Source organism: Triturus cristatus, chromosome 9, assembly GCF_964204655.1.
Source record: "Triturus cristatus chromosome 9, aTriCri1.1, whole genome shotgun sequence".
Taxonomy (NCBI): Eukaryota; Metazoa; Chordata; class Amphibia; order Caudata; family Salamandridae; genus Triturus; species Triturus cristatus.
In genome coordinates this window covers 517,954,939-517,982,204 of record NC_140592.1, presented here as the reverse complement: position 1 = coordinate 517,982,204, position 27,266 = coordinate 517,954,939, and the positions used below count along the sequence as shown (strand labels likewise).

Below are 27,266 nucleotides of genomic sequence, written 5' to 3'. Positions count from 1 at the left end.
AACAGCGAACAGTCTGTTCTACTACAGAATTATGACACACGTTAACAAAGTAGCGCTTACCTCTACTTTGTCCTTCACTCAAGCTCAGAAAACACCTGCTACCTTTTCAGTGATAAGCGTTATTGGTATGCCAATTGGTTTCCTGGTACTTAAAGACCAAAATTTCACAGGTAACCTTCGCTATCATATGCACTTCTTTCACACAGAAAATGTCTCTAATGGCAACACACGATGATGTCGCCGAATCGAACCCAAACAATGCGACGCGCAACTTCAATTGTCACACGTTTTTCCCGTGTACCTACGGGCAACTACAATCCCGTCTTTCCCGAGAGCAGTGCTTACCTCTGACCTACTACGGAACTGTCACCGACTTCTTACATCCCAGAAGCCGTACAGACTACATAAAACTCAATACGACTTCAACATATAGTGTTAGTACACCTATCAATACCAATCAATAATCAATAAGCCATATACAAGCAAAAATCATTAAACCAAACAATAAAAACCATCTCTAGCTACCAGAAATACTGGTGCAGTTCGGGTTCCTCAATTTCTCCTTACTTCCACGGACAGAATGATTTCTCAGTCACACACACACACACACACACACACACACATCATACGCTGGTGGGGCCCATAACACCAACATTCATTCTATCAAACTATCCGTGCCTACAAAGGGACATCAGATCCAAACCAAACTGCTTTCCTTGATGAAAGAACCACTTTCCCTGAATCACCCCAACGATTCCTCCATCAAATAGGTCGATCGAATCATTTAGTTATTAGTTCAATGATACCTTAACACTCTAAATTAATCTATAAACATTTCAATGAAATAATCACCCGACACATTAATTCAAATAATGATTTTCTTTTATCTAATTTAAATGCAAGTTAAATCTTAATAATGTAATATCATCTTTTGTCATATTTACCTATTCTGGCTAATTGTCGTGTTCTAAGTCGGAACCGGTCCTCAGTAAATTCGTCAAAGTTCTGTTATATCATGTAGAGTCACCGTCCTCTTCCGTCAGCATGCAGATCTGATCATCGATTCTCTATCCACACTACTCTCCTTACGGCAACCAACAACAACCTCTCTAGTCTACCAATATTTATACTAAAATTTACATATCTGTTACATTTCTCATTTTTCAGTAAGATGATTGGTTGAATTCAAATACATTCCGGCACATCAGGCAACATTTTCAATTCTTCCCATGCGGTAAAAGTCTCAAAGCGAATGTATGGGAACGAGTAATCCGTGGTCCTAAAAGTATCAGTTCGTTGAGAACAGGTCAGGTTCAACAGTTCATGGGCATGGTCTGACAGGTCACACAGGGGACACGGCCGAAGTCTGTGCAGGCGCCTTTCTCCATTGTTCAAATGGTGAAGTAATGTACTTTAGTTAGGCTTCAGTCGGCGGCCATCTTTTGTTAGGCCAGAATAGTCAACTTAGGCAAAGAAACACAAAATCGTAATTAATACATGGAAATGATTAAAACAATGTTATTCCCTTGCTAATGCCCTTATGTGTGTGCATTTATCTAGCCATATGCAACATTCAAAGCCATTAATGCTGGTTTATTTAAGCGCAAATCACAATAACATTACTCAAGCAACGTTTATCATTTTAATATGCATACAGACTTAGTTCACTCAATATTTTAGCCATGCAGATGCATTCCCACGTGTATTCTTTCTGTTAAGGTTGGTTTAGTCCTTGCACATCAAGCTATTATTTATTATAATTATTCATTAGTCATTTTAATATAAACATATAGAAATGGATTGGGTATTTAAAAGAAAACATTTTACCCGCTCCATCAATGTCACTTCCTGCCGTGATGTCACTTCCTGTGACACCACCTAACTTGGAGAGTCCCCCACTTCTTTTTTTAGGACGTGTGCCCTGCGGGTGCCACAAAGAGAGCTCTGTACAGGAACTTCACGGTTAGCCCCTATGTGACGTACTTTCCCTTCAATTGCAGATGAGCGCGAGGCTGTGCAGAAGAAGACCTTCACAAAGTGGGTGAACTCTCATCTGGCACGGGTCACGTGCCGCATCTCGGATTTGTACCAGGACTTGCGTGATGGTCGCATGCTGATCCGCCTGCTGGAGGTGCTGTCTGGGGAGCAGCTGGTAAGTGTAGCGGTCCTGTTATCAAATGATCTGGGGGCGGGAGAGGGCTAGTGGCGTACCACTTTTTAAGTGAAGTAGGGTGACCAGACGTCCCGGATTTCCCGAACTGTCCCGGTTTTCAAAGGTCCCTGTGCCCTGTTCCTTGATTTAAGCTTATGTCACGATTTTTGGGACAAAGATCAAGTCATTCTGAAAGGAGAACTGAAAGATATGCTCTCTTTATTGTTTGCTTCTTTCTAGCAGCAGGTTGGCTGCAGCAAATGAGTATATATATCTATATATATATATATATATATATTTATATATATATCTCCAACACAAGATTGCCTGCTGTAAGGGAGCCACCAACAAGTCGAATTCTTAAGCTTTTTATTTATTGCAGGAAACCAAAATGAAACGGCTGAACAGCCCCGCACAATATTTGCTGCCGACGCGTTTCGTACTGTCCGTACTTCATCATGGGCTGCAGGCAAATGGCAGATGCTTGACACAGCAGTTTAAGAAGCACCTGATAAATGTTATAGTCTCCGCCCAGTTGGGCGTGGCCAATCGCATGGCCTACTGGTTCCTGTAGTGCCCTCCGTCTTACTCCAAATGAGTTGCCGTGCATTCACTGTCTCTTTATGCAATAAATCCCCAGTGGGTTGCGATGACCCATCCTGCCGTTCATAATGTCTCTCACATTCCCGCAATCAGCTGACTTGCCCTTCACGCTGCAACGCCGGTTGGCGCTGTAACCAGACCACACCGAGGCATGGCGGAGCCCCCCTCGCGGCTCAGGCAGGGCCGCAATACATCCAACACAAGATTGCCTGCTGTAAGGGAGCCAACAACAAGTCGAATTCTTAAGCTTTCTATTTATTGCAGGAAACCAAAATGAAACGGCTGAACAGCCCCGCACAATATTTGCTGCCGACGCGTTTCGTACTGTCCGTACTTCATCATGGGCTGCAGGCAAATGGCAGATGCATCGGTGTGATCTGGTTACAGCGCCAACCGGCGTTGCAGCGTGAAGGGCAAGTCAGCTGATTGCGGGAATGTGAGACACATTATGAACGGCAGGATGGGTCATCGCAACACACTGGGGATTTATTGCATAAAGAGACAGTGGATGCACGGCAACTCATTTGGAGTAAGACGGAGGGCACTACAGGAACCAGTAGGCCATGCGATTGGCCACGCCCAACCGGGCGGAGACTATAACATTTATCAGGTGCCTCTTAAACTGCTGTGTCAAGCATCTGCCATTTGCCTGCAGCCCATGATGAAGTACGGACAGTACGAAACGCGTCGGCAGCAAATATTGTGCGGGGCTGTTCAGCCGTTTCATTTTGGTTTCCTGCAATAAATAGAAAGCTTAAGAATTCGACTTGTTGGTGGCTCCCTTACAGCAGGCATTCTTGTGTTGGATATATATATATATATACATATATATATATATAATTATAATCTGAAAATTCTATTTTGAATAACTTTGGCGCCGGTCGACTTATCTTCGTGAAATTTTCAAAACTAATGAAGCGCTCCGCTCAGCTCCTACCCTGAAAGTCTCGGGGTGATTCGTCAAGCGGGGGCTGAGAAAAAAAGAGGGTCCCAAAACGCATTTTCCCATAGGACCTTTAGTCGAAGGTACAGCCCGAACGGCTGAACAGAATTACTTGAAATTTGGCAAAGAGGTAGTCCTCAGGTCAGGCATGTGCCTTTTGCTTAAATGGTGTAAATCCGTTCAGTAGTTCCTGAGAAAATCAAAGGTAAAATCACATATATATCTGGGCGGAGCCTAACCACACATCTCATCGTGAGATCTGATTGGCTGTCAGCACTTCATCCAAGAAGTGTTGGCAGCCATCTTGGGACCAATATACATGATAGCACCTCATTAAAAAGCATTGCAATTAATAGAAGGTTTTAAGACTTTAGTTACATTATAAATCATTTGTTGATGGTACCATACTCATTTTAGGAATTGTGGTGTGTTCTAAGGTGATTTTACCATGTGAAAAAGCCTTCTGCTGTAATATCATGAATCATGTTTGAGAGAAAACTATTTTCTCATGCTTTTCCCACAGAGGTTTGGAAGGTGATCTATAAGCTAACTGAGAGCATATTTTCTGTAAATTCACATTATCTTTCTCAGTCATGTGAGAATGAAGTCTGACATTCTCAGTAAAACATGTACATCCAACAAGGGCAGAGACTGTCAGTTGATTCCTTTGTGTTCTACTGCAGCTTCCCAGAATGTTCTAAAGAACAACTAGAGCGCTAACAGTCCTACTTATGACAAAAGTATGGCACACCTGAAGCCATCTTGATTGGAATAAAGTGGTAACACTTAAAACATTTAATTTACAAAGGAACAAAATGAGGGGGTTCATTTTGCCATAGAAAGTATGATTAGTGCTGCAGAAAGAAAAATTAGGGCACATTTTGAGTGACTTCTCAAATCCTCTTCTATTTCATTAACAAATTCTGACATGCAGACTGAAACATGCACTTTCAATACCAGCAGCAGACTTCCCTGGTGAGCAGTAGCTTTACTACAGTGATCTAATAAGCAACTAGAGTGCTAACATTCTAAATTTATGGCAAATTTGTGACACATCTGAATGCCCTCTTGATGGAATCAAAGTAAAAAACAAAGTATTTCCTACTGAGGAGACTGTAGTAAATGAGGAAATTAGGAAACATCATAACAAATAAGTCTCCCAAAATGGCCACCAGAGACAAAAGAGCCCATATGTAGCCCAAATATCACCCAGATGTAGCCCAAGTATAGCTCAATGACAGAATGTCCCAGAGTTCATATTTTGCCACTCTCCGTTTTGAGATGTGAGAAGATGTTTAGCGGTTGCGTACGTTGAGTCTCGATTTTTTACAGCTCTTATATGTTCGAGAATTCTCTTTTTCAACATGAAAACCGTGCTGCCAATATATCTCATACCGCAATTGCATTCAATGCAGTACACTACAAATTTAGTAGTACAGGTAATCCTCTTAGTGATATCGATCTTTCTACCATGTGGGTCTCTGATGTCTTTCTTGTTGGTTTCAATCTTGCATGCTTTACAGTTATTGCATTTCTTGAATCCGATTTGTTGTTACTCAACGTACGCAACCGCTAAAAATCTTCTCACATCTCAAAACGGAGAGTGGCAAAATATGAACTTTTTTGCCATAGATGCAGTTGAAGAAAATGAACGCTTGGGCGACCGCAAGCAGATGCTCCGCCATCTTGAATCCAAGTACATCATCAGGCTACGTACCAAGAATCCCAAAGGGATGAACTTGGATGAGGAATATTATGTACATTTATAGATTTGAACCACAAGGTTTGACTGCTATATGCATCCATTTCCTTTCATGGTACTAGACCTACTAGATCTTCCGTGCCAACATATGATACATAGGAATTGAGCTATACAGGCACAACAATACTCAGCCACTGTGGCATTATCTCATTTAGTCAAGATGTATATGTACTATACGATAACATAGCCAACTAACCCAATAGGCATTCATTACATCCGTTTTCCATAACGCAATACTATACAATGGAAATCATTACCTTTCATAGCGGTGTTGTTGTGCTTTGCTCTCTTTGCATATAACTAATTTTTAGCAACATTACTGGTATATCTGAAAATTGCTTTGACAAACAACAAATTTCTTTCAGTTTGTTCTGTCTAATAGGTGATTGTTGTAATTTTTGAACTTCAACTCCCAGAATTCAATGGGAGTGATTCTCCAACAGGAAATGACATATAAGGTCAGCTGATAGTAATGTCACCTACCGTGAGAAAGGCCGTCATGGCCGAAACGCGTCGGATGACAGACTGGGCTTTGCACAAATAAAGCTTTAAAAATAACTGGTTCCAGAGTGCGGCGTCTCTTGTCATAAAATTGAACTTGGCCTGGGTTTGGCCCCACGCTCGCACCCGCTGCTGTGCGATCCGGCATTAAACCCCATTGCTACAAAAAAAAATATCTATCTATCTATCTATCTATCTATCTATCTATCTATCTATCTATCTATCTATCTCAGTAGATAGTTATAGTTAGGACCGTGTTTCCATAGGAAATCCGCAACATTCTATTTGGAATAACTTTGGCGCCGGTTGACGAATCCTCGCGAAATTTTCAAAATAGGTGGGGCGCTCCGCTCCTACCCTGAAAGTCTCGGGGGGATTCGTCAAGCGGGGGCTGAGAAAAATGGGGGGTCCTAAAACGCATTTTCCCCATGCAATTTTCCATAGGGACCTTTAGTCCAAGGTACAGCCCGAACGGCTGAACAGAATTACTTGGAATTTGGCAGAGAGGTAGTCCTCAGGTCAGGGATGTTCCTTTTGCAGGTCTGGTGTCAATCTGTTCAGTAGTTCCTGAGAAAATCAAAAGTAAAATCATATATATATGTGGGCGGAGCCTAACCACACATCTCATCGTGAGATCTGATTGGCTGTCAGCACTTCATCCAAGAAGTGTTGGCAGCCATCTTGGGACCAATATACATGATAGCACCTCATTAAAAAGCATTGCAGTTAATAGAAGGTTTTAAGACTTTAGTTACATTATAAATCATTTGTTGATGGTACCATACTCATTTTAGGAATTGTGGTATGTTCTAAGGTGATTTCACCATGTGAAAAAGCCTTCTGCTGGGATATCATGATTGAGAGAAAAATATTTTCTCATGCTTTTCCCACAGAGGTTTGGAAGGTGATCTATAAGCTAAACTGAGAGCTTATTTTCTGTAAATTCACATTATCTTTCTCAGTCATGTGAGAATGAAGTCTGACATTCTCAGTAAAACATGTACATCCAACAAGGGCAGAGACTGTTAGTTGATTCCTTTGTGTTCTACTGCTGCTTCCCAGAGTGTTCCAAAGAACAACTAGAGCGCTAACAGTCCTACTTACGATAAACGTATGGCACACCTGAAGCCATCTTGCTTGGATTAAAGTGGTAACTCTTAAAACATTTAATTTAAAAAGGAACAAAATGAGGGGGTTCATTTTTCCATAACAAGTATGATTAGTGCTGCAGAAAGAAAAATTAGAGCACATTTTGAGTGACTTCTCAAATCCTCTTCTATTTCATTAAAAAATTCTGACATGCAGACTGAAACATGCACTTTCAATACCAGCAGCAGTTTTCCCTGGTGAGCAGTAGCTTTACTACAGTGATCTAATGAGCAAAAAGAGTGGTAACATTCTGAATTTATGGCAAATGTGTGACACATCTGAATGCCTTTGGAATCAAAGTAAAAACTGAAAGTATTTCCTACTGAGGAGACTGCAGTAAATGAGGAAATTAGGAAACTTCATAACAAATAAGTCTGCCAAGATGGCCACCAGAGACAAAAGAGCCCAAATGTAGCCCAAGTATAGCCCAGATGTTGCCCAAGTATAGCCCAATGACAGAATGTCCCAGAGTGTTCTTAAAAACAACTAGAGCGCTTACTGTCTTCATTATGACAAAAGTATGGCACACCTGAAGCCATCTTGATTGGAATAAACTGGTAACACTTACAATATTTCATTTAAAAAGGAACACAATGAGGGGGTTCATTTTGCCATAGAAATTATGATTAATGATGAAGAAAGAAAATGAGGGCACATTTTGAGTGACTTCTCAAATCCTCTTCTATTTCATTAAAAAATTCCGACATGCAGACTGAAACATGCACTTTTAATACCAGGAGCAGACTTCCATGGTGAACAGTAGTTTTACTACAGTGATCTAATGAGCAACTAGAGTGCTAACATTCAGAATTTATGGCAAATGTGTGACATATCTGAATACCTTCATGATGGAATCAAAGTAAAAAAATGAAAGCATTTCCTACTGAGGAGACTGCAGTACATGAGGAAATTAGGAAACTTCATAACAAATAAATCTCCCAAGATGGCCACCGGAGACAAAAGAGCCCAAATGTAGCCCAAAATCACCCAGATGTACCCCAAATATAGCCCAATGACATAAGTGTGCAAAACACTTATTATTTTGTGTTTTTGCAGTGTTAAATAGTGCAGACTTGTCAGGTATTGGAGTGCTTTACATGAGCATTGGTTACATCACACAAGAACAAATTCATTTTGGTTGTAGACATGAGGAGATTAAGTGATTTGACCAGAATCACAGAATGTTGAGCTGAAGCAGAAACTCCAACCTGGTTCCCCAGTTGCAAAGTCTGCAGTTCTGGAAGTAACACCACATCCTTTCCCCTAAGTGCAACATTTAATCAAGTGGTCAACTGGATAAAAAAAACATAAAGGTAACAAATAATTTTAAAGTGTTTTCTCGCTATTTGAAAACTCAGAAAATATGTCCTTATTTTAGTCTTTTAGAGCACTAACCATAATTTTGATGCCAATAAGACCCTCTCATATATGTAATTTCTAAAGGAAATGCTCTAGGTATTACAGTTTTGATTACATCAAGATGACGTCAGGCGTTCCACACTTTTGTAATGAATATAGAATGTTAGCAATCTAGTTGTTCATTAGGATACTGTTGAGAGGCAGAGGCCAGGGGCACGGACTCTGAAAATTGAAGGCAGGTAGGAGGGTGCAAAGGCAACAATTTAACCACACTGAGCAGGCAGGAAGGGCCGTGGCAGCACAACAGACTATGGAGGGCAGTGGAAAGGGGGGCAGGGGCAACAAACCAACAATACAGGACTTGCAAGAGAGGCTGTGGCAATGTAATAGACCATTGTGGGCAGAAGGAAGAGGCAATGGTAGTACAACCATACATGCCAACAGACCCGATTCAGCCAGGAAACGTCCAATGTTTTTAAGCTCAAATGGGCTTTATTTTATCTGTCTCCTGTCTACAATCTCCTCTTTTTCAATGTAACTCAAAGGGGAAAATCAATACCCCAGTTTTTTTTCAAAATCTCCCTCTTACCAAGTTCAAAATGTTCGCAATTATGGTACATTGGATCATGGAAGGAAATGGGGTAGGGACATGGACTTGGATAACAGAGGACAGGAGGGACATGGAGAGGTGCACCAAACTGACCCTGCAGGGCAGGCATCAGGGTTTGCAGAAGCACAATACACCACACAGGGCATGCGGTACGGGAGTGCAGCACAACAATCCATAGAAAGCAAGAGGGAGGGGACAGGACCATGCACATGGACAACAGAGAACAGAGGGGCAAGAGGCAGGACCATAATGGACAGACAGGAGTGAAAGCTGCAGCATAACAGACCATAAAGGGCAGGAGGGATGGATCAGGGGCATTACAATGGAACAGACAAGCCAGGAGGGAGGGAGTAGGGGTCTGCACATGTAAACAGAGGGCTGGGGGCAAGGGGGCAGGAGCAGCAAGATAGCCATGGACGTCAGGCAGGATGGGCACAAGAAGCAAGACACACCATGAAGAGCAACAGTGAGACTGTGATGGCATACACACAGACCATGGAGGGAAGGTGGGAGGGATTCAGGGGCAGCTAACTGACCACACAGGGAAGGTGAGAGGGGCCATGGCAGCACAGAAGACCATGCATGGCAAGTGGGAAGGTTAGTGGTAGCACAATGGCTATGATGGGCAAGAAGGAGGGTGCAGGGGCATGCACAAAGGACGATGGAGGATAGAAGGGAGGGTCAGGACCTGTGCACAGACAAGAAAGTTCAGGGGAAGGGGGCCTCACAACAGACAACACGGGGCAGGCAGGAGGAGCAGTTGCAGCACAACAGACCAGGGAGGGCAGAAGGGTGTGGCAGTACAACAGACCATGTAGGACAGGAGGAAGAGGATAGGGGCATGGCATGTGGACAGGCAGGGTGGAGGTGGCAGGGACAGGTTACAGTCATCTGACAATGCAAGGCAGGTGGGAGGGGAGTGGCAGCTCAACAGAACACTCAGAGTAGATAGGAGTGGCAGGTCCATGGAACATGGTGGGCAAAAAGGATGGAGCAGGGGCATACACAAAGACATCGGAGGGCAGGGGGAAGGAGAATAGGGGCAGCAAGCTAAGCACAGAGGCTAAGCAGGAGGTCAATGATGGGGCATAGAATTGGGCAATGGAGGGCAGGAGGAGTGGCCTGGTACATCAAACTAAATTGAGGGCAGTGGCAGCACATCAGACCATGCATGGCAGGAGGGAGGAGGCTAGTCCATGGATTCACACAACAGAGGATAGGGAGGAGGGGGATGGGGCAGCAAGCTAACTGTTCAGAGAAGGCGGGTATTAGGAACTTTATTGTTTTTAAAACGTGTGTCTGTGCGAACTACTTAAAATATGAACAAGTATGCAGCATAATCTCACTTTTATTCAGGAAGAAGAGGACGTTTGGGACTGTGACTCCGGGCTCACTTGGCAGAAACACCCCCTGACTCTCCACCCCCTATCGCAAAATGTAATGCCCATGAAAAGGGTAGGTGAACACAGTGTTATATAGAACATAGTCCTGAGAGCACGATTGAAAATGAAAACTAGATATAGTGTATGGTATAAACTATGCACCAAAAAGTGTGATATAAGATGAACCAGGCGTGAAATATAATCTGCAATACATTGTGCGCAATGACAGGTTCATTGGAGAGCGCGAGTATGAGTGACTGTATAGGACTGTTGGTGAATGAGTGGATGTGTATGTGGATCTTATAATTACTGAAGAGGTTGTTGTAACTGGTATTGGTATGTCCATTGTTTTGAAAAGTTTAGTCTCTATTTTTGAATGTGTGTATCAAAGGTTATATTAGGGGGAGAGGAGGTCTGCCACTCTATCACAAGGATGATGTCATCAGTGATGTCATCAGTGATGTCATTTGAGATGTCATCAGTGATGTCATGAGTGATGTCACTGACCATGTCATGAGTGATGTAATATGTGATGTCATCAGCAGTGCATTGCGGGCGCGCGAGTTATAGTTAGCTGAACTAACTATAACGGGGGAATTTCAATGGTTTTGTAGAAGTGAAAAGTCCAGCTAACTATAACACCCCTGAAACCTATGGTTTTTTCAGTGAATATATATATATATATAAACACTGGGAAATACTGCTGCTAGATGAGACTGTCAAGAAATTTCTGTCTCCCAGACCGAGAATTACTTACAGAAAAACTGCCTCTCTGGGAGACATTCTAACACACAGCCATTTTGAAACCAAACGGTCTACCACTACATCATGGTTAAATACACCAGGATTCTGGAAGTGTTCAAAATGTAAGGCGTGTGAACAGGGTAAAAACATCACCTCATATCATCTACAAAATGGCCACAATGAAAAAATCAAAGACCATATCACATGTGAATCCAAATTTGTAATCTACATATTGGAATGTCCATGTCAAAAATTATATATAGGCAGCACAATTAATAAACTCAAACTCCGCATCCTGCAACATCTGCGCGCCATCAAAAATAAAGACTTTACATATCCTATGGCCAAACATTTTTTCGAATTCCACTCCAGTGACAGTAATCAACTAAAATATTCTGGTATCAAAATCATTAAACAGAAAGAACGGGGTGGAAACAGAATTCTTGAGTTAAGAAGAGCGGAGTCAAGAATGATCCTACTAATGGGTACTGAAAACCCATTAGGACATAACTTGGATGCTGAATTACATGTGCACCTTTGAAGTACTAGAACTGACTACCAATGATTGGTCTTTGAACTATTCTGATAGAAAAAAGACTTCCATACATAATTTTCCCTGTTGATCCAAATTGTATTTGTTATTGGTACCCACTGTATCTCTTGTATCTACTCACCCTTTTACCTTTTTATTATTGTTGACATAGGATACATGAATTTTCTTCTTGTAACAATTGGAAAAAGTCCTAGGATAGTATTAAGCCAAAACTATTATTTACCCTTGATAATTAATTGACATCATATTTGAACACTATCTCATACTTTATGAGTATTAATGATGAACATAGGAACACTTGAGCAAGTGGTCAAAAAAATATTAGAAAATCACTAATTCCATAGACATTCATCATATAGTTGGGTCGTACTATTAATACTTGTTGGCTTATAATTAATTACTGTTTAAGGTACTTCACCGTTATTTTGACTTATCCCCAATTCCAATTGTAAAACTTTGAATGAAATACTTAATTTCTCCATATTGTCATCACCTTACATAGTGGACAATCTATCGTAGTTCTTGGATCTAAATCATGCTTTACTTTAAAAACGATATAAATCACCGATGCTATTTTTGTCCAGTATGTTTTCACTTTCTATTCTGGTATTGTCACTTTAAAAAGACACTCTGGACACTGAGACTCTATGGTCCAGTCGAAGGCCGAGTGCCGAAACGCGTCGACCGTCTTTTGTTCGTGTGTACCTGAAAATAAACCCTAATCGATTGTTTTCTGCGGTGCTGTGTGATATATATATATGATGCGAGAGAGGGAAATGGCGGCAGAGGAGGTGTTTGGCATCCTTCCAAGCACTTCAAACAGCACAGCACAAATGGCAAACATGGAAAGCGATCAAGACTCAGATGCCAAGTCCCTTTTGAAAAACTTAGAAAAGAAAATGAAATTGGAGACCACAAAATGGTGGGAGCATAAGTCACTGTCTAAATATGCCGAAGTTGGGAGGGTCCCGCGTGGCCTACGTATTTTGCTGGCGCCTAGCTTCGACAAACCTAACCCCAACATGTTACGCGAGTGGGGAGAAAGCAATTTAGCGGCTTCCATGAATCTAGTCAAGATTTTGGTTAAATATGCCAACATCGATCGTCTGGAAATCTTAAAGGAAATTGAGGAAATAAACAACCAGTTGAGTAAATGCGAAACAACAGATCTGATTACTAAAACAAAGGAGGCTATAAAAGAAAGAGTAAAGAAGCATGAAGAAAAAATAAAATTCAGAAAGGCACACAAGTTCGCCCGTGATCTAGCGGACTATGAAAATGGCCAAATCTTTACTTTTGCCCGCAAGTTCGATACAGTAAGGAGACAACACTACAGTGAAAAAGCCAAGCGCGACACTGCAAGTGCACATACCGAGATCAGCAACGACAATGACACATCCAGCATTGACACTGCTTCTTTGACGAGCGGATCGAGTATAGAAATAGATCGTCCCCATGCTAAACAAACTAAATTAAATGTAGAACAAGAGCTTGATTTTTTAGTGGAGGAAAGACTGTTAACACTGCGACCGAGGCAGCAAAGGAGGCCAACAGAAAACGCAGAAACAAGAGAAGAGCCAACAGGCGCAAAAGGTGCAAACAAAAGCACGAAGAAGAAAGCACAGTGGCAAAGAAAACGGCGCTAAAAGACAACAGTATTGTCAACTTAACCTCAATAGAATTAACCAAAGCGGAGGAACAACTTTTGGCACTCGGCTTGAATTTCTGCCCTGGTGATAGCTTTGACTATGCACGTACTCGCATTGATGTTTATTGCTTCATTAGGAAGCTCAAACTGAAGAAATTCTTTGCATTGCAGTCAGGCAAACGACAAGAAGACACATCCTCAGAACAGAACAGCACCTCAGATCCACTGTTGGCAGCCTCGGACATTCCTACTCTGCTTATATTGCAAGACCTGCATGGACAATCAGAATCTGAAATCCTCAATGACGACACAGACTTAAATACACAAGAGAGGCTAAGAAAAATCAACCAAACGCAGAAAGGGGCTGGGATCAGCCCTTTTAAATCTAAATCATGTTTTGTACCACTAATGCCGAAAGATGCCGTTGATACATATCACGACATGATCAGCAATGATCTAAAAAAGTTGAACCACAAAATTAATAAAAGCAGAAAACAAAGAAACATGTTTTTTAAAAAAAGAGAGTATGATAAGCTAATGAAAAAGCTAAGTGAAAATCATAATGTGGTTATAAAAAAATCGGACAAAGGTGGGAATTTGGTTTTATGGCCGAAAAAAGATTACATTTTGGAAGCACAGAGACAGCTTAATAATGAAAGTTGCTATACTAAATCTAGCATCAAAGAATATAATACAGCCAAGACAGTTTTACACAAAAAGCTGGCGCATTGGAGACGTGAAGGTCTCATTTCCACGGAGGAGTACAAATTTATGTATAATGAGTTTCCAGTATTACCCGTGTTATATTTAATTCCCAAAATCCATAAAAATGTTATGCCCATCCCTGGTAGGCCTATTATATCGGCCATTAACAGCGCAAGTGAAAAAGTTGGCCAGTATATTGATCACTTTTTACAGAACATAGTTAAAGATTTACCTAGCTATGTTAAAGATACAGGCGATTTTTTACAGAAAATTGAAAAACTAAACTGGACTGATGATCTATGTCTTATTACTTTAGACATAGAATCATTATATACTAGTATAGATCATATCCAGGGACTACAAGCGGTAAAGCATTTTTTGGACCAAAGGTCTAGTGAATTTTACGAGCATAACAAAGTCATTCTGGAGCTCATCTCATGGTGCCTCAACAACAATTTTTTTCTTTTTGATAAAGATATTTACAAACAACAACGAGGCGTTGCGATGGGAGCCTGTTTCTCCCCCAGCTATGCATGCTTGCATGTAGGCTGGTGGGAGGAACAGGTTCTTAACAAGGCACACCAAGCAGCAGTTGAGACACACATAGTTTCTTACATGAGATACATAGATGATGTTTTTATATTATGGAAGGGAAACGAGGCAGAAGCCCATTCTTTTATTGAAGACATAAATAGAAACACCATGAACCTTGTCTTTACATCCCACATACACAAAACACGCATTGAATTTTTGGATGTATTAGTGCACATCAAGGAAGGGAAACTTGCCACCACACTATACAGGAAGCCAACATCGGGCAATATCATGTTGCATGCAAAAAGCCAACACCCTAGACATCTTATTGCTAGTATCCCTTACGGAGAGATTTTAAGACTCAAGCGGATATGCAACAATGAGTCAGACTTTAATGTGTGTACTGATGAAATGGTGGAAAGACTGAAGGATAGAGGGTACAGTGACAAAATTATTGGTGACGCCATTAAAAAAGCAAGTATGCGTCCAAGGGAAAGTCTGTTCAAAAACATCAACACTGATATTCAGTGCATATCAGATGCTAGTACGTTTAAAATTGACAGCCCAAGACTAATTACAACGTACAGTAATGAAGAACGTAAAATTAGAGCTATAGTTAGAAAACATTGGCCTATAGTGATGACTGATATTGTACTATGCAACAGACTAACAGAAACCCCGAAAATCACCTTCAGAAGAGGTAAAACCATGGGATCTACCTTAGACAAGAGTTCCCCAGAAACCAGGAAATCGGCCAGCTGGTTACAACCCAGCAACGGCTTCAGAAAATGTGCAACTTGCAGAGCTTGCAAGTTTGGCTGCAACAAGACCCATTACACAACCCCATTCAGTGAATCTCCTATTCCAATACGTGGCCATTACAATTGCAAAACCGAATATGCTGTATATGTCCTGTCGTGCACATGTGGCCTTAACTACATTGGGAGTACGAAGCTGCAGGTGCACGTCAGGATATTGCAGCATATTAGAGCCATTTTACACAGTGATCCAGCTTATCCTGTGGCACGGCATTTTAAGCGAATCCATGCCAACGATATCAACTGTCTAACATACTTTGTCATCAACGCTGTCCCAAAATCACGAAGGGGGGGAAACAGGGAGCGCAAATTAAGGCAGTTAGAAACTAGGATTATTCTGGAATTCGACAGTAAATGGCCTAACGGTTTGAACAACACAGAGGATATGCATAACTTCCTATGAATGGGCACACTATTAAGACTCAGTAGAAATACCTAAAAGGGAAATATATGACAACAGAGTCTGGCCACGATCCATGTTTTCATCTTTTTCATATAATGGTATTATAAGAGTATCTATATATAATGAGTATAAAAAGATGTGCGTTACAGAGAGAAAAATAGTATAAAGAAAATAACCTGTCGCCACCAACTCCCATAGGAAATCAAAAAAAACTATGACTAAATAGTTCATTAGAACAACAAAAAATCAAAGAATACATGTTTTTTTTTTGAATATGTGCAATTTACAGTATATGCTTTTTAACAGTATTTTATATTCCGATACAGAAATGGAATTTTACTGTTATTAATATTCGTGATTGTTTACATATTTATTGAACTGTAATTAATTTTATAAGGTATTTTATCTAAAGCACTGCATAATGTAATATCTTTGCGCATTTTGCACTATTTTTCGCACTTTTTTGCACATTTTGCACATTAATATTGTCTTTCTTGCTGCTATTGCACTGATGCACTTTCTTTTTCTGTCATGGTACTGGATTTATCCAGTTAGAAAATTCGTTTTTTAGGGATTTATCCTGTAATTGCAGTAATTGTTTGATATAAATATGTAACAAAGATATATGAAAAACATATGCTGAATTAAGACTTGCATGTAAACATATTCCTACAATGGAGTCAGCTTACATTAATGTCCACCGCAAGTCTTTCTACCCTGCTCATTACCATGTGACACGGAACTAGGGAAAGTGGGTGGTACACTTAAAACACATTTAAAGTGGAAAGTGAAAGGTTAACTTGCATGTGATCAAGGGCTCTTGAAGCCCGAAACGCGTCATTACTGGGTTGTGATCTGCAATAAATAACATCTGACCTGAAGTCCAGCGGGGTCCGAGTTTCCTTCTTCGCCGCCGTCGAGTGGAAGTAGCAGGAATTTCGAATTTTCTGATATATATATATATGTATATATGTATATATATATATATGTATATATATATATATATATGTATGTATATATATATGTATATATGTGTATATATGTATGTATGTATATATATATATATATATATATATATATATATATATATATATATATATATATATATATATATATATAATCTACTGGCGGTCGCCAGTAGATAGTTATAGTTAGGACCGAGTTTCCATAGGAAATCTCAAAATTCTATTTTGAATAACTTTGGCGCCGATTGACGAATCCTCGCGAAATTTTCAAAACTAATGGGGCGCTCCGCTCCGCTCCTACCCTGAAAGTCTCGGGGTGATTAGTCAAGCGGGGGCCGAGAAAAAGGGGGGTCCCAAAACGCGTTTTCCCCATGGATTTTTCCATAGGGACTTTAGTGGCAGCTACAGCCCGAACGGCTGAATAGAATTACTTGAAATTTGGCAGAGAGGTAACCCTCAGGTCAGGGATGTGCCTTTTGAAGGTCTCGTGTAAATCTGTTCAGTATTTCCTGAGAAAATAGCATTTAAATCAATATATATATCTATGGGCGCGTACCGTAAGCTTACCGTACGCGCACGCCGACGTGCACGAGCGCGATTCTGATTGGTTGTTAGATCTTAGTAAACATTCGAATCGGTCGAAACCAGGAAGTGTCGGCCGCCATTTTGTCTCTCGCAGTCTGAGGGGGTGAAAAACAAAGGTGGATAACGTGTAAAGGGGGCAGGCTGGACAGTTCCTGACCCCCTAGCCTTAGTCAGGGGGTCCCAGAAGGACCCCCAAGGGCAAAAATGTATTTTAAATTTTTTACGAAAAATCGCGGAGTGCGCGTAGCGTACGCGCACGGTAGAAACGGAAAAATTCCGCGAACTACGTAACGTGGGTGCTCGGTGCGCGAAGCGCACCGAGCGCCCACAGCGCGCGCACGGTACGCGCACGGTAAAACACCTTTAAAAAAAATGTAAATACATAACTTAGCATTTAAAAAACCGTACAAATTCACTGAAAAAACCATAGGTTTCACACACGTTATAGTTAGGAATTAGCATTTAAAAAACCTTGCAAATTCACTTAAAAACCATAGGTTTCACACATGTTATAGTTAGCTGGGCATTTCACTCGTGAAAAATCAATGAAATTCCCCCGTTATAGTTAGTGCAGGCAACTATAACTCACGCAACCGCAATCCTCTGCTGATGACGTCAGATATTACATCACTGTATTTAGACACTTATTTACCCATGTCTTCTTCCATTAATTTTTAGCTATACATATATTACAAATATTTTTTTTTTCAGAAAGACACATATGTCATCAGTGATGTAATATCGGACGTCATCAGCAGAGGATTGCGGTCGCGTGAGTTATAGTTGCCTGCACTAACTATAACGGGGGAATTTCAATGGTTTTTCACGAGTGAAATGTCCAGCTAACTATAACGTGTGTGAAACCTATGTTTTTTTCAATGAATTTGTACGGTTTTTTAAATGCGAAGTTATGTATTTTTTTTAAAAGTTTTTTCACCGTGCGCTTACCGTACCGTACCGTACAGCGCGCGCTTGGTGCGATTCGCGCACCAAGCGCCCACGATGCGCTGTTCGTGCCGTGCGCGTACGGTGCGTGCACCCCACGATTTTTTGCAAAAAAAAAAATTTTTTTTTTTACCCTTGGGGGTCCATCAGTGACCCCCTGACAAAGGCTAGGGGGTCAGGACCTGTCCATCCTGCCCCCTTCTCACGTTTTCCCCCTTTTGTTTTTCATTGCCTCAGACTGCGAGAGACAAAATGGCGGCCGACACTTCCTGATTTCGACCGATTCGAATGTTTACTGACATCTAACAACCAATCAGAATTGCGCTCGCGCACGTCATCGTGCGCGTACGGTATGCTTACCGTACGTGCACGGTGCGCGCTTATAGATATATATATATGCTTTTAACTGCAATTTTCTCAGGAACTAATGAACAGATTTACACCAGACCTGCAAAAGGCACGTCCCTGAACTGAGGACTACCTCTCTGCCAAATTTCAAGTAATTCTGTTCAGCCGTTCGGGCTGTAGCTTGGATTAAAGGTCCTATGGAAAAATGCATGGGGAAAACGCGTTTTGGGACCCCCCCTTTTTCTCAGCCCCTGCTTCTCGAATCCCCCCGAGACTTTCAGGGAAGGAGCGGAGCGCCCCACCTATTTTGAAAATTTCGCGAGGATTCGTCAATCGGCGCCAAAGTTATTCCAAATAGAATGTTGCGGATTTCCTATGGAAACACGGTCCTAACTATAACTATCTACTGGCGACCCGCCAGTAGATAATACATATATACATACATACATACATACATACACACTGCCGTGTTGGAATATGCAAACCCAGGTTGCCCTGTGCTTTGGGACACACTCTGCCGCAGCCTGGCCGTGGGGACAGCACCACCTTTAAATGAAAATGGAGCGCAAGGAAAATACATTTTTTTACAGAGTGGCGACGTCGCAGTGCAATAAATTAAACTGTGCAGGTTAGTTCCTGAGACCCACTGGAGGGTTAATTTCAATAATGAAAGTTTACAGCGAAGCAACACCTACTGCAGGATTATAATTGACTCGCATGCACTACGGATACCAGAATCCTTAGAAATTACTCGCATGTTTTCCCTTGAGAAAATAAATGCCTTTTAAAAGTGAAGTGCAATTTGGGTTTTTGTTGCGGAAGCGGTTACAACACTGCCTTTGATAAAGAAGCTGGGGGCTTCGAAAGGCGTAAGGCGCATTAATTCAGCTACCAACTTGCCAGTTTCCCTGGATGAAAGGTCTGGTACCGGCCTGCGGCGGAGTGCGTCCCAAAGCACAGGGCAACCATGGTTTGTTCATATATATATATATATATATATATATTCACTGAAAAAACCATAGGTTTCACACATGTTATAGTTAGTGGAAATTTTACTGATAAAAAACCAATGAAATTGCCCCGTTATAGTTAGCGCAGGCAACTATAACTCACGCGACCACAATCCTCTGCTGATGCTAATACTGTATTTAGACACTTATTTGCCCATGTCTTCTTCCATACATTTTTAGCTATACATATATTACAAATATTTTTTTTTCATAAAGACACATATGTCATCAGCAGAGGATTGCGGTCGTGTGAGTTATAGTTGCCTGCGCTAACTATAACGGGGCAATTTCATTGGTTTTTTATCAGTAAAATTTCCACTAACTATAACATGTGTGAAACCTATGGTTTTTTCAGTGAATTTGCAAGGTTTTTTAAATGCTAATTCCTAACTATAACGTGTGTGAAACCTATGGTTTTTTCAGTGAATTAGTACGGTTTTTTAAATGCTAAGTTTTTTTCCCTTATAATAAGCCCTGTACATTTGGTGGCCTACGGCCACCAAAAGCACAGGGGGTGGGGTAAGTGTGGATAGTGTTTTTTTCCATTGTAATAAGCCCAGCACATTTGGTGGCCTTCGGCCACCAAAAGCACAGGGGGTGGGGTAAGTGTGGATAGTGTTTTTTTTATTTTTATTTTTTTACCGTACGCTTACCGTAAGCGTACGGTAAGCGTACCCCGCGAAATTGCCGAAAAAAAAATAAAACCGTTTTTGCACTTGGGGGATGTTTGGGGACTCCCTCAACATGACTATGTGGGAGGGAGTTGTCAAAACAGCCCCTTTACATGTTTTTGGGCTTCCGATTTTAAAAATCTCTCTCAGTGCGAGAGACAAAATGGCGGCCGCCGCTTCCTGGTTTCGGCCGATTCGAATGTTTACTAAGATCTAAGAGCCAATCAGAATCGCGCTCGCGCACGCCACCGTACGCTTACCGTAAGCGTACGGTAAGCGTACCGTAAGCTGGCTCAGATATATATATTGATTTAAAGGCTATTTTCTCAGAATCTACTGAACAGATTTACACCAAACCTACAAAAGGCACTTCCTTGACCTAGGGACTACCTCTCTGCCAAATTTTGAGTAATTCTGTTCAGCCATTCGGGCTGTAGCTCGTTCTAAAGGTCCTATGGAAAAATGCATGGGAAAAACGCGTTTTGGGACCCCCCTTTTATCTCAGCCCCCGCTTGACGAATCCCCCCGAGACTTTCAGGGTAGGAGCGGAGCGTAGCGCCCCACCTATTTTGAGAAATTCGCGAGGATTCGTCGACCGGCGCCAAAGTTATTCAAAATAGAATGTTGAGGTTTTCCTATGGAAACGTGGTCCTAACTATAACTACCTACTGGCTATCGCCAGTAGGTAATATATATATATATATATATATATATATATATATATTGGCTCAGATTTCACTCGTACAAAACCACTGAAATTCAGCAGTTATAGTTACATGAGCTAACACCGCTGCAATGCACTGCTTATGACCTCACATATTACATCAATCATGACTTGGTCAGTGACATCACTGATGACATCCTTGATGACATCTTAAATGATATCACTGATGACATCAGTGATGTCATTTAACCCCTTCGACGCGCATGACGGAACGGTTCCGTCATGCACGTCGGTTGGGCTGTGCTTATGACGGAACCGTTCCGTCATGGCCCCGCCCGCGCTCAGAACCTTCAGCGTGGCGCGGAAATCCGCGCCGTGCTGAAGGGGTTAAGATAATCTGTGGGTGCTAGATGCAAACTCCTCAGGCAAGCGCGCACCTAGAGATAAGTGAGCCAATACTCTTCAATAACCCAGCTTCAGCAAACAAATATGTTGTATTTTCATTGTCCTGACGAAATTCTTACTGACAATGGACCTCCGTTTGTTTCAGAAGAGTTTTGTGATTTTCTTAAGAGATGGGGCATCAAGCACAACAAAACCCCTGAATATCTTCCCTGGGGTAATGGTTTAATTGAACGCTTTAACCGTGTTCTAGGAGAAAGCATTCAATTGGCTATGTCAATGACTGAATGAATGTTGGAGAAATCAGGTAAAGAAAATGTTATGGAACTATAGGACTACTCCACATTCCATGACCGGAGAGACTTTTTTGCTTGTTAAGAGACAGAGTTCCTTGTACAGTGGCAGTACCGTTGTGGATTGCCAGGTGTGGTAAAAAGGTTGTCAATGAGAAGCTCTACGTATTAAAGTAGTAAAATACCAAGACTCCTATCAGCGTAAGCATAATGATAAAATAAGTATGTGTAACAGAATTTTTGAGGAAGGACATTTTGTGAGTGTATGTTCGGATAACATTATGAAGAAGGGGTGTTCCAAGTTATCTGAACCAAAAAAAGTGGAGGGGTTGTGGGTAATTTGCTCAAATTATCAGATGGTAAGTGGTGGAATGCGCGGAGAGCCGTCAAATGCAATGAAGTGGAAGTTAGCCTATGGATGAAAAGAAATCCTATAAGACCTGATGTATCAAGTGATGTATGCAGAAGAGCTCCTAGTGAACGTTTGAAATTTAGACCGAAGAAACTGGATAGTTACTTATGATTATTTATTAACTCTGTTTGCATTTGTCATTTGATGATTTTATTATTATATGACATCACAAGTATCCACATGTTGTGTCCATGTTATTTTATTTATTAAGAAAGGAAGATATGTTGTATTTTCATTTGATTGTTTTGTCATAGTTCTACTGCTGGAATCTGGATTGTAGAGTCCAGCAGATGAGCTTGGCTGTGGAGCTGAGAGGTTGGCTTCTGGGGCTCGTTGTACCAATCTACATTAAACTTCTTTCATCAAGGAACCGTGGCCTGTCATCCCAAAATTGGCAACGAGGGTGACCTACATGTGTGGGCAGATTCTTACTCTCCTTTCACATTGATCGATAAGCAGAAATGGGAAGGGCTGGGAACCACGGAATTGAACCCTACTGATGTTGAGCCACAGTGGTATTGTGGGATGAAGCTGCCTGTTTTAGGATACTTTAATGCTGTTGTGGGTTTCAAAGAAAGAACTTCCTGTAAGATATATGTAGTAGAGAAGGGAAAGTGTTTATTGGGTTGGAAAGAACAAAAAGCGTTGGGTATCGTTCTCAATCCCAATCATCCTTTACAGGTTTTATTGACTGATTCCCTTGAAGGTAATGAATGGGTTAAGAAGTTTCCTAATCTGTTCAAGGAAGACCTAGGGTGTCTGAAGAATTTTGAGCATCAGATTGTTCTAAAGATGGGTGCTATAGTTAAGGTGCACAAGGTCAGTAATGTTCGAATGGCCCTAAGAAGTAAATTGAAAGATGAGCTGCAAAGATTGTGCAATGAAGGGATCACAGAGCCTAAAGAAGCCTCAGAGTGGTTAAGTCCAATTGTGATTGCACATAAACCTAACAGAAATATTTGCATGTGTGTGGACTTGAGAGATTTGAATGAGTGCATCTGGGTTGACAGGCATCCCTTACCGCGAATAAATGAAATGTTGTCCAGCGTAGCTGGTGGGAAGTATTTCACAATGTTGGATTAATCCAGTGCTTACCTCCAGGTGCGTTTGCAACCTGAGTCGAAACACTTAACATCTTTCATCACACCTGAAGTGGTGTTCCAATTCATCCGAATGCCTTTTGGGCTTGCTTCGGTGTCAGCCGTAATACAAAGGGCGATGCAAATTTTTTTGAAGGACATGAACAATATATTGGTGTTTTAAGATGATGTTTTGATATGGGGAAAAGATTAAATTCAGCATATCACTTTATTGGCAGTACTTACAAGGTCAGAGTCGGCGGGGCTCACTGTTATTCTGCAGAAGTGTAAGTTCCGTAAACGAGGTAGATTACTTGGGACATGCGTTGTCATACAAAGGAATTAAACCCAAATTAAATCTGGTGGACTATTTAGAAAATGCTCCTTCCCCACGTGATTAGGAACAGTTAAGAGCATTTCTCGGTCTAGCCGAGTATTATGCTAAATTTGTGCACCATTTTTCTAATAAGGTACATCTTTTGTGAGAACTCATGAAAAAAGGCGTAGTATTTCAATGGACGGATGAGTGTCAGTTAGCGTTTAAAGCAGTGAAGAAAGCGGTGGATAGTTCCACTGCTTTCAGACCTTATGATCCCAAAGATGAGACCATTATAGTAACTGATGCCAGTGGTTATGGACTTTGAGCTGTTCTGGTGCAAGAACTGGAAGGTAAAGAGAGTGGTAGCTTTTGCACCACGTACCCTCAGATATGCGGAAAACACATACTCATTTTCGTGTTTGTGTGGGGGACAAGGTTTGAACTGCGTACTGATTACAGACCATATTTTCCACAGCAGGAGCGGGTAGGGCTACCTCCCCCCCATTGCTAAATGGTTGTACCGTTTACAAGAGTTCATTTGATTTGAAATATGTACCTGGTATAAGGAATGTAAATGCGGACTGTTTGTCACGTTTATCAGTTGTAGAAAATAGTGAAGGATGTGATGTGGAAGAAGAGTGGGTAGTGGCGAATATTGTTGACGTATGCCAGGCCATCAGCGAGGAAGAGTGGAAGGAAGCTATTTCAGCTGATACTATTTTGGTGAAGGTAATCAAATGTTTACCTGTGGCATGTGGATGGAAACTAGCAGATGAGCTTGGCTGTGGAGCTGAGAAGTTGGCTACTGGAGGTCGTTGTACCAATCTACATTAAACTTCTTTCATCAAGGAACCGTGTCCTGTTATCCCCAAAAAAATGGTCCCAGAACTGTGTTCGCTACTGAAGATGTTTACAGTGGAATTGTAGGGGTAGATGTAGTGACTGTGTGCAAGGCTGCCTTGCCTCTGTATGGGTATGTACACAAACAAGGCCAGACAAGCTTCAGCTTTGTAAGACCTCACCTATTGGGAGGCACGGGCAGCTTGTGTCCTGGAGCTAGAGGATCCATGTCTGGGCAAACCTGTTGCAGGAAGGCAATCTGACAGAGTTAACCAAAATGGTGCTGGATATGGAATCGTTGAGTAGCAGAAACCACTGACAATTGCTCTGGATTTCATTTCAGTTATTTGTGTTTTTTGCTTACTATGCCACTCAGACTAGGTCCAGCCATGTCCGAATCAGTCACTTAAGGAACAGTCCAACCTGAAGGCCTAGGCCACATTAACCTTTTATTGGCTCGACATGGAACCATTGACCTATTTTGACCTTGTCGGGACTATGCAGTGCACAGCACTTTGTAGATTTGGCCCATAGTAATTACGGCGGCTAGGATTAATGAAGGCATTCAAGGCATCGCTTTTTATGCTGTTGGAGTGTGTCCACTCATATGGGAGGGCTATGGCAAGATCTGAGTCTCCACTTTCTGTCCCTTATGACTCTGCTTGCACTTCACTTGTGAGGAAGAAACGGGTCTGTAGTTTGTATTCCCATTCATAGGGGGTGCAGTTAACCTGTTCGGTTCCAATACTGATTTGTTTATGTTTGGTCCTTGTTAGAAATTGGATTTTTGGTAGGCTAGGGCATGTGCCAAAACCAGGTAGAAACCACCACTCTAGTCAGGATAAGGGAGTTACACTCCTATAATAACCCCTGCTCTCCCCCTTGGTAGCTTGGCACGAGCAGTCAGGCTTATCTTAGAGGCACTGTGTAAAGCATTTGCACATAACCAAGAGTAATACAGTGTAAGCACTACAAAAGGACACCACACCAGTTTAGAAAAATATCCAATACTCTTGTATACTTAAGACAAGACCTGAAACGATAGAAAACCACAATATAGTACTTAAAAATCTTCAGTTATCAAAATATGCTGATAACAGTTCCTTGATGTCGATAGCTCCATCCGGGGCTATCACAGCGTCGTGAACAAACTAATCCAAACAACTCTGGCTGACCACGGCGTCGCGGGCCAGCTACCGTGTCTGGAAGACCCGCAAACAGTACCTTTTAGAAATGCAGGGTGTCGGCAACCTCTCGCTGAGCTTCCGAAAGCACAGCGTCTGCAGGCGTCTGTTCCGGAGGTCAGTGCAGGAGTCGTTGGGCCATTGAAGTCACACGCGTTGCAGATCGAACTCCTCTCTGTTGAAGTGAGGAGCGCTGGCGTCGGTAGGCGTCGGGTGCTGCGGTGCGAAGTGCATCGGTGTGTGTGCGGTGCCCTCAGGTCGCGGTGTGAGCAGCGGCTCGGTGGCGGCATCAGATGGCGGCGTCGGTGAGACCAGGGTCGCAGTGCGAAGTGAATGAGGTGCTCGTTGCGGTGCTGGCAGGTCGTGGTGCAAGCAGGTCGCGGTGCAAGCAGCGGTGTCGTTGTTGCTGAAACGCTGTAGTCGGCTGACGAACTGAAGTCGATGGAGCCGACGCCGGTAGGCCAAGGCTGCGGTGCGGGATGAGGGCGGTGCGTCGTGTAACTTTACGAGCGGTGCCCTCGAACCCCGGTGCAAGCAGCGGCGTAGATTTCGGCGTGGAGCATCATCTTTGTCTGGGATACCAAGGCGTCGCCGTTAAGCGAGGCGGGGCGGAGTGCCTTGCCCACAGGTCTCAGTGCGAGCAGAGGTTCGATGGTGGCGTCAACAGGCGTCCGTGAGACCAGGGTCGCGGTGTGGCATTGCGGCGGTGCCCTCTGCGGTGCCTACAAGACACTGAGTCGACGGCGTCAACGTCGTTGACTTGCTGCTTCTTCTGTTGCAGCACAAAACACACAGTCCGCAGTGCTGAGGGCAGAAGAGCTTGAAGTCTTTGCTGTTCCTGAGACTTCTTGATCAGGGGGCAAGCTCTACCTCAAGCCCTTGGAGAAACTCAAAAAGTAGATTGCAGACAGTCCAGTCCAGTCCTTTCACTGCCCAAGACATAAGAAGCCACTGTAGGCCAACACAGAAAAGCACACAGCAAAGTGGTAGTTCCTCCTCACAGCTTCTTCAGCTCTTCTTCTTGGCAGTCTTCTTGGTCAAAAGAGTTCTAAAAGTCAGGAATCTGGGCCTAATATTTATATTCCACAATCCTTTGATGTCTTAGGCAGAGAGTGTCTGTGCCCAGCCAGAACCAGTTCTCCCTTCTCTGGTGTGACTTCCTGGCGGGAGGTGGAGACTGCATGGTCAGAGGCAGACCAGGCCCTTTGAGGTGCCAGGAAATCTCCTCCCCCTTCCCCAATTGCAGTCTATTCAGCCCTTTCCTGACCCACCTAGACTATCTGGAGCCACTCCTGCTCTCTAACCTTCTGTCATCCAAAACCCAGACAGGCAATCCACATTCCAGCAGTGGCACACGGGATGACTGAGCAAGAAAATACCTACTTTCTAAAAGTGCTATTTTCAAACACAGAATGTAAAAATCACCTTCACTAAAAGATGCATCTTTATATTCTGAGTTCAGGCATACTAAACTTTATTTTCCTACCGAATTCCCAGGGGCAGTTATGTTTAAAAGATGTTATAAACAAACTCCCCATTCTGTCCTATGGGGAACAGGTAGCCTTGCAATAGCAAAAAACGAAATTGGCCGTAATTCACTATCAGGACATGCCACACACACCAGGACATGCCCTACCTTTCACATACACTGCACAGGGGTATCTTGGGCCTCCCTTAGGGGGT

The 27,266-nt window shown here is 42.2% G+C and overlaps 1 protein-coding gene across 3 annotated transcripts in view; it reads left to right on the top strand.

Annotated features, from left to right (window-relative positions):
* The window catches only part of SPTBN2 (spectrin beta, non-erythrocytic 2), a 935,599-nt gene that overhangs the window by 583,305 nt on the left and 325,028 nt on the right, over positions 1-27,266 (top strand). For all 3 annotated transcript variants that reach the window (XM_085625501.1, XM_085625502.1, XM_085625503.1), the window contains one exon: positions 2,001-2,152. In XM_085625501.1, coding sequence (XP_085481627.1) covers positions 2,001-2,152 — 152 coding nt within the window. The remainder of the gene's footprint in view (positions 1-2,000; positions 2,153-27,266) is intronic.